This window comes from Lutjanus erythropterus, chromosome 20 (genome assembly GCF_056507025.1).
Source record: "Lutjanus erythropterus isolate fLutEry1 chromosome 20, fLutEry1.hap2, whole genome shotgun sequence".
Classification (NCBI taxonomy): Eukaryota; Metazoa; Chordata; class Actinopteri; order Lutjaniformes; family Lutjanidae; genus Lutjanus; species Lutjanus erythropterus.
In genome coordinates this window covers 9,749,560-9,758,405 of record NC_139336.1, presented here as the reverse complement: position 1 = coordinate 9,758,405, position 8,846 = coordinate 9,749,560, and the positions used below count along the sequence as shown (strand labels likewise).

The window sequence follows — 8,846 nt, the reverse complement described above, 5'->3', positions numbered from 1 at the left end:
AGGAACAAAATAAGTCTTTGAACAATCAAGCATACTTCTCTCACGCTCATGCATATATTTTTTATATAAACCCAGAGGAAAGTTTTGTTTCTCATGATTGTCTTTTCTTTGTCTTATGAGAAATAAATGAGATTCTTATTTTGAGCTCAGTGAAGTTTCATCTGTTTCTCCAAAATCCCCCTTTAGAAGGAAACAGTAGCACAACTTTCACTGAGCTTACAGATGTCTGAGAGGTTTCTCACTGATGACCGTATGGAGCAACAAGACTTTAATTTGACCACTGAGAAAAATTTAAGATTTAATTTAGGATGACCAAGGTTTCTCGAGAGCTGATTATATAAGGCAAAATTAAGATCAGTGCAGTGAGACAAAAAAAGAACATGTCAAGATCTTCAGTTGGGCTCAAATTAGTGTTTGGGCTGAGACCAGAGAAGGGCTAAAGAGCCAAATTTATGTATTTAAGTATTTAAGTATGAGAAAATAGTCTGATATTGGTCTTAAACTGATATCTAGGAGATACTGGCTAGACAAAGACAACATCTTATTCTGAATTTTTCCTTTCTTCTGGGATGCTACTTCAGACTTACTAATATTGACAATGAAATGTCTAAAGCTTCTAGGCATCTGTTATATATTTAGTGCTATATATATAAACAATATGACCTGAAATGTGCTTGAGGAAATTACTATAATGACACAAAGCAGTTCAAGCAGTGAAACTGCAGGAGCACCCACAGTTTAATGGTTGGAAACTTAGGGTGCTAATTTGTTAACAGTACTGAAACCAAACCATTTGCAACACAATGATTCTTTGTCTATAGTCAACGATGTGCACTCACATGTCAGCGTGCCTGTTCACACTTGTACCTATTCAGATAACTTTTCATTTATTTGAATAAAGACAAACACAAGTAATGAAAAAAAAAAACTCTTTAAACTTGAAAATGAAAAGAAAATCATCTGCCTCCACCTGCACAAAGAAGCACAAAGCTGCTGAACACTCCCTCTTATTTGTTGCATACACAATACGCCACACACCACCTCAGCACCTCTCATTTGTCAGATGTCCGCGGTTTCAAATAAAAAGGAAGACAAAGAGAGAACAGAAGGTCTCAAGTGACAAGAAACCGGTTGTTCAGCCAAAAGCAGAAGGGTTTGTATACATTTACCAGGATGTATGAAAAAAAAACTACAAAGCTTATCTCTGTGCCAAATCTGGAGGGAACAGGTTTTATAAATAAGAAACGGTGGGGTGTCCTTCCGTGGAAAGATGCAGAAAATGGATTAGTCATAAAGGATGAAAAGCTTTATCTCCAGTTGTTTAAAAAAAAAAAATCAAACACTTCTTTTAAATCTTTATGTGAATTTGCCACATTTATTTTACAAGCTTTGGGCAATTTTTTTTCTTGAAAAAACATTTTTATTTATATCCACCAGCTGCTGAAGTAGACTTGCCAGAGACAGAGCCAGATCCATCTAAAAACCAGCTAAACTCCCCTCTGACCCCACACACCCACTCCTCTCAAATTTGAGCGGCTCATGTTCATACAAACAACTGCTTTAAAGGCAGTGTTATGGAAAGCAATATTTGTCTGGGAATGTGGTGGATCTTGCAGGAGGAAATTATATTTAAGTGCTTTAAAAGCATGAAACTGGCACTCCTCACTTTTTTTCCTAATTACTTTAAAATGAAGAAAGAGAGCCATTTGAGAAAACTGTCTAGCACTTCCTCTTATAAATTTATTTTATACTTACTTATTTACAGTGTCAGTGATAGGAAAAGGTTACACCCCCAGGAAACTCGACATGCATGGTGAGATTACAAAACCACCACAGACCTAATTAATTCCACTTATACCCTTTCTACATCAATATTAGTGTGTGTATGTATTTTTTAAATGAAACACAACCTGTTAAAAATAGGTGATTGACATTTTTTCCATTGCCAGTATAAGTTCGCCTTTTCATTTTTGTTATTGCTGTAAAGCCGAGAATTAACTCACGTGTGCAAAAGAGCAGAATCTCAGTACTTGTGTAACTTTTGTTTTTCTAACTGAATCTCTATGGTTAGTTTGCCATTTGTACACTCAGGTATCTGCTTTAATGTACTGTGTCATGTTCGCTTTCAGCTGAATCAGTCGTGTTGAGTTACTGCTGATGAAAACCCAACATTCCTGATTTTGTAAGCTTTTAGATGGAGGACTTTTATTGTGAAGAATTTATAGGAAATGAAATGTTCATGCACCATTTTAGCTCGTTGTTGTCTTGAGAAAATACACCTTCCAGTGGGTGCAAACGCCACTGTGCTGGGCTGACACACCGACTCGAATGAAGTTGAGTCAAGCCAAGCAGCACATGTATATGAAAAAGGAGCAAAAGGTACACTTGGACGGAGGCGGCAAGTCTTCACTACTTCTGCAGAAAAAGGGTGGGGTGTCATTTTTCCATCACCACCGATCAGTGCTAGAGCCCATAAATCCCTGTGACCACTACAGAGTCATTTGACCCGCAAGTGAGTGCTGATTATACCCTTTCTCATTTAAAACAAAAGCCAGATATTAGTTGGTGTTAGTGGGGTTTTTGTCCAGGGTAAAAGGGGCTTTACTAAGCAGCTTAACCCTAGTCTTCCGACAGATACTTGTGGTAGGTACTTCTGCACTAATTCCAACAGAAGTAAAAGGTAACCACGGACCTGGCTATCCTCCAAAAACCAGGAAAATGTTCCAGGGACATTGTTTTCACCCACGTTCTCCGCCACACTAAGTGAAAACAATAAACTAGTCAGCCTCATACTGAGATCAACCACTTAAGCCTACAAAGAGGATGTGTGGCTCTTACCGAATGAGATGTGGCCATGGTCACCAATTACATGCACCAGTACTACCTTCATTTATAAACAAATGAGTTTTCAGACTGAATAAATTGGGGACAAATGCAGCTCCCTTCAAACATCCACCAAAAATGAAAAAAGCACCTGATATTTTAGCATTCACAAACCGCAAAGGTCACCGATCAAATTGGGCACCAAGACACCAATCAATTCCTTATTTGTCACACTAAGGCTGGGTTTAGTTTTGACGAGGTTTGGGTCCCGGACGAGCCCCAATTTGTCAGGAATTGCTCAAGGAATATGTATTAAACCTACGATATGTAACTTCTGCTGCTAGGGATCTCTCTCACATTAAAACAAAGGCGTAGACTGGTGTCACAAGGTAGCGTGGGATCATGGGAGTTTTAAAGCAACCACCATAGCTGATGAAAATCTGTCTGACATGATTCAGGCAGAAATCATATTAATGGATGAGGTAATATTAGAGTTTTATTCATGCTACATTTAGCCTTATGCACCAACTCATTCACTTCTGATGTATCAGACATATGCTATGCTTCTCAGAAGTTATAGCAACTAGCTAGCAATGGCTAGCAGGAAACGCGCCATTACCTTAAATAAATTACAGCTTACTCTGCATTGTTGGACTCATTTGGGATAATGTGAATACACAACTCAACAACATTAATAACACATATTTTAGCAGTTGCAAACCAAATTTAGGACTAACAAACCAATTCCTCATTTAAGCCTGGATTTAATCTTTACCAAAAAGGTTTGATTCCTGGACAAACCCCCATCTGTGACAAACTGGTTCAAGGAATATGACAAGGAGGGAGTCCTTACAAGAGATTTACTTTAAAAAAAAAAGTAATTTATTAAGCTATAGAGTAAAAAAAATCAAAGGTCTTATATATACTGATGCTTCAAGTCTTATAGCTGCCATCAGTTCGACTCCCACATGCGGCCCTTTACTGCATGTCTTCCCCCCACTCTCTCTCTCTCCTGCTTCCCTGTCCTCACTTCAACTGTCCTATCAAAATAAAAGCATAAAGATCCCCAAATAAATATATTTTAAAATTAAAATCAAAATACAATAATGCAGTGTGGATGCCAGCTGTTGGAAGGAGAGTGAGCACAGGGGCCTGCTTTTATAGTTCTAGGGCCCAGGTGAGCTTAATCAGATGACAACCTTCCTATGTCAGCCAATTGGCTGCTGGCCAGGACAAGGTCCATGACACTGGGAGGGGCATCACATACTGAAGCCTATATTACCTGCCAAGCACCAAACATTAGATAAACAAAGTCAGATTAGATTCAACATAACTGTCATTGCACACAGTAGGTACTTATGTTATGGAGTGTGCCCTCTGCAAGTATTGCTTGAGTGTGGCCGGGAACTGTGAGCCGGTATGCTTAATGGAGAGAGAATATTTAATTTACATTCTTCAGGTGGACAGCAATACGACCGCAAATGAATGCTAATGCTGCTCTGTCTCTGCTGGATGCACAAATAAGCAGTTGTTTACTCGACGTATTTTACCGACTTGGAGTGAAATCTAAAACAGAACAGGTCATTGTGGGAACACATTTCTACTCACAGTTGGAACTGTTAGCTTTAATTACTAGCTACTAAGCAAGCAAGCTCACCAGCTGAAAATTACAAATAAAGCACGAGATCACACAGTTATCATCCCAGATACCTTCAAAGTGAAAATACAAATCTGCGTAACCACTGGGCAACATGAGTTTTTGGCCTTGTCTGAGTAGTCGGACACTATACACACCTGCATGCCAAGATTGGCTTCTCTGGGATTAATGTTTCTTCAGCCAGAAAACAGCTTTAGTAGAGGAAAATAAACAAAGTCTCGAGAAAACAGGCAATCCAAGCAAATACAGCGGGGAGTTTCACTGCTTGGATTTAATACATAAGTCCTAGAAAAATAAACATAAGTCGTCCTTGTTGGCATGCCCATTGTGTAACTGTGTTATAATATCTCATTACTGTTTTTTCTAAAGAAATTCATCTGCTCTTAGGACATTGATCTGAATGTCCTTGTCATTTTGCAGCAAGCAATTGGAACAAAATGAACCAGGGAAATAATAGACTGCACTGTTGTCCCCCTGATTGATTGACATTACATTTGACAGCTTCCTTGGCACACGGCACTGCACTGGTGTCTACAGGTGCTTTATGCAAGTCCAGCTACTGACCACAATATTGATGATTTGCTTCCACAGGCCTGTTATTTTACTCTTTACTTTTCAACTCGCAGCAGTTTGCAAAAATGATCCCAGAAATGTAGCTGCAGAAATGAGAGAAAAAAGTGGATGAGAACCTACTATTTCTCCCCATTTTCACAGTCATTGCCATGTTACTTACTAATTTAACAGCCCAGGCAGTCGGTTTTCAATGTCCAAAAACTTTTTGGAATTAAAAAAAAGTGCTGCTGGTACCTGACTTTTCCGAAAGTGTTTCCTTTAAAATGTTTCTTTTAAAACACAAATTACACAAAAGGAAAAGAAAATGTGATTGTTTTATCGCCATAGATGGTCATACTGATCCCATCGAAATTGCAGCTGTTGGAAATGCATCTTGGTTGCTGAGCAACTATCATTGTCTCTGTCAACAAGTTGTCTTCACTTCCAATTTCCCGACATTAAGAAATCTTAGAAAATACATTCAACACAACACTGTTACTCGTTCAAAGTAATTCTAGATAAATCTAAAATTTGAATCAGATCATTAATTTTTATTATCCTGCTGAAAAATACTGCTGTGAATATAAGCAGTCGTTAAGGGTTACTACACATAATAATATTGAGAAATATATAAATCAACTTGACAACATTTACATTTTGGTGTTATTTAATTTTTAAAAAGGAAAACTAACAGAATAAAAGCACTAATCTCTTTGTCTGGTATATATCACTGGAGATAATGAAGTTTGGAAGTCAAAGGTCAAACCTCTTGTTTCATTTTAACGCTCATTGTGACTTTGTCTGGGGAAAATTGTAAACACACGGCTCGTTTCGTCTGATTCACGGAGAATCAGAGCCAGTTTCAGGCATTAAGAATTACTGTGAGAAGAGTGTGTGTAGATGATGATTGAATTTTCATTTTTGGGTGTTTTTAGGCACTTTGTAGGCATTTCTTTTTAATTTCATACACTTCTTTTAAAATGTGCATTTCAGAATTGACTTGAAAATGTTAATCATCACTTTTAAGGTACGAATGGGGCTGACCCCTGATTTTATCAGTGACTGTGTAACTCCTAATGAGCACACGTGTAGCTCAAGATCCTCCAGTGGGGTCCAATGTCCAGTTACACCTTTCCCTGCTGTTGGCAGAGGAGTATGAATGTCTACAATCTTCGGGGATTATTCCCAGTTTTGCAGTTTTATGATTCATTTGCAGGGATATCCCAGGGGCATCATTTATTAAAAGAAAGATTTTGATCCAAAAGTTCATCAGCTTGGGACACAACCAAGAAACACATGCCAATAATTTGCAGATTATTCTCCACACTTCCTCCAGCAAGCTCCTGTTAGCTCTAGATTTTTATTCACCAGTCTGACTGGGGTAAAAAATATGTACTTTTTCCAATGGGTTAGGGATTTGATTTTGGTTTTCTGTATATGTTTTATTTTCAATATGCTCTCTAAACTCAGATTCCCATTTATTTTTAATTTGCATAGTACTGTCTTGTGCCATACTGCCAACATAGTTTGATATAATTATGCTACTGATTTACTATTAATTACTCCGGTGTATCAATTATATATTTCCAATGGGTGATGGTTGTGTTCAGTATGTCCCAGTTACAGTATTTCAATAAAAAAAAGCTCAAAAACTGAAAAAAAGTCTTTCTACTTTTGCTCTTTTCGCAATAGTCAGAGTTGTATGATTGGACTTGTATAATTATCTTGCTTCTTTCAGGCTTGTGGAGCTGAGGTTGTTAAAAAGACAGTTCAGTTGCTCAGTATGACCTTCAGTTCAGATTGGCTCACCTTAAAAGTCATTCACACAAGTGGCAGCTTAACAACTTAATATATATAATATATACTATACTATACTTAATATATATAAATATAAACTAACATAAAATATTCTAGTCATACTGGTATAATAAACCTGCTTGTTAGCAGAAGAATTAATAATTACTTTTATTATTTAATTGATGATATCAGATGAATCTTTTGCATTAAGATTTGCATGATTTTTCTTTAAAAGACAGTGTTACAAGCCTTTACATCTGACACTGTCTCCACTATTCAAAAATCAAAAGCTTCTCCAGGCTTTTGTTGCTGGAATTCATACAGCCGATCCTTTGCCAAGTAGGTCACGAGCTCAGTTGTTCACAGTTCCAAAGTGCACTGTTATGAAAGCAGCCCAGGCTCTGCAAGATAACCTAATTGATACGGAGAAGAAAAGGCAATGCGAGCTGGATTTCTGCTCCTGACTCCACTGTTTACCAGCACACGCTAAGTTGGCACCAAAAACAATCCTAGTGACTCGAGCTCGACTATGACTGCAGAAATTTGGGACGTTATTATTGTTGGCGCCGGACTATCTGGACTGAGTGCAGCTCATTTGCTCAAAAAAAGGAATGCCAACTTGAAAATACTGATTGCTGAAGGAAAAGGTTTGTAGAAGTGTATCATGATTGAAAGCAGTTGTAGGCTCGAAGTGGTGAGTCATTTCCTGATGCATGCTTTTACTTGTGAAACTGTTGAAAAGAGACATTGCTCTGACTAAATCGTGTCTGGTGCAGATCGGGTGGGAGGTCGCACGTTGTCCACTGAAATACCAGCAGCTAATGGTGTGGATCGCTGGGACTTCGGAGGGCAGTGGGTAGGAAGGTAATGTTGATCAAAAACTACAGGAATAACAAAGAGAATCACTCCAGCTGTAAGAGCACAAAGATATTTATTGTTCTCTTGTAGGATTGTGTCTGACAGGAGAAGGAAGAGAGGGACATTTTCCCCATGACAGGAATCCGTGTTTTGTTTATGAAACTGAAAACCATTTAGTTGTAATTGAAATGCAACAGAGCTGCGCTGAACATGAGACAAATACAAAATAAGTGATTTTTTAGTGAGCTGTTTTATGCAAAAGTCACCCAAATATTTCACCTTTTTCATTAAGTAGTCACATCCAAACACTGATGAGCTCCTCGGAAATCATTAGGGCTTGTAATGTCAGAACAGACAGAACATTAAGACCTCAGTTAGACAAGTGTGTTTCTTCCAAATTATAATTGTAAAGTTTACCTACTGATGAGCAGAAGTGGATGTCGTAATACCACAGTGTAAAAATGCACAATACTTACAAGTAAAAGCTCTGCATTCCAAATTGTACTTAAGTAAAAGCACAAAAGTGTTATGATCAAAATATACTTAACGTATTAAAAGTCAAAGCAGACTAACTAGAAGAGCAGTGGCGGACTCAGGCTGTCTGAGGGCCAGGGGTGAAAAAAGGCACCAACATGCTGAAAGTCCTGATGGGACAGTTCCAATCCCTGCTTTAGAAAAACAGTATTTTATTATGTGGCTTCCACTGTAAGGATACCCTAAAGGGCACTTTACCCTGTTTTGTCCACTAGCAAGCCACCGTAGAGGGCACTTTTTCATGTTTCAGCTACCATAGGAGTAACAGAAATGGCACTTTTGCAGCAGTGTAGAAGAGGTCACTCAGTAGAATGCAGATGTCCACCAGGCAACCCAAAAAGTATATTTGGATGTAACCCCTTTGTAATCACCAACATTTTCATCAGTAACTGTAATTTAATTACATATTTCTTTTCAATAACTGCAATGGATTACAATCATGTTTATTTTAAAATTTAATTTCATCTAACCAGTTACATATAAGTATGTTCGTGAATCATCATGTTCAAAAGAATGGGACTGACATGTGGTCTCAATGATCTTTGACCACCAAGATTTAATCAGGTCATCCTTGAAGCCAAGCGGTCATTTGTGTGAAGAAGTCCTTGAGATATCGGGTCCACAA

The 8,846-nt window shown here is 38.0% G+C and overlaps 1 protein-coding gene across 2 annotated transcripts in view; it reads left to right on the top strand.

The window, feature by feature from the left end:
* Positions 1-7,234: 7,234 nt before the first annotated feature.
* LOC146308179 (putative flavin-containing monoamine oxidase A) overlaps positions 7,235-8,846 on the top strand; it is a 64,188-nt gene continuing 62,576 nt past the window's right edge. The window contains exons 1-2 of one of the 2 annotated variants that reach the window (XM_084746502.1): positions 7,235-7,476; positions 7,606-7,693. In XM_084746502.1, coding sequence (XP_084602628.1) covers positions 7,359-7,476; positions 7,606-7,693 — 206 coding nt within the window. In that variant the 5' untranslated portion in view covers positions 7,235-7,358. The remainder of the gene's footprint in view (positions 7,477-7,605; positions 7,694-8,846) is intronic. The other variant, XM_084746503.1, reaches the window with a different exon arrangement.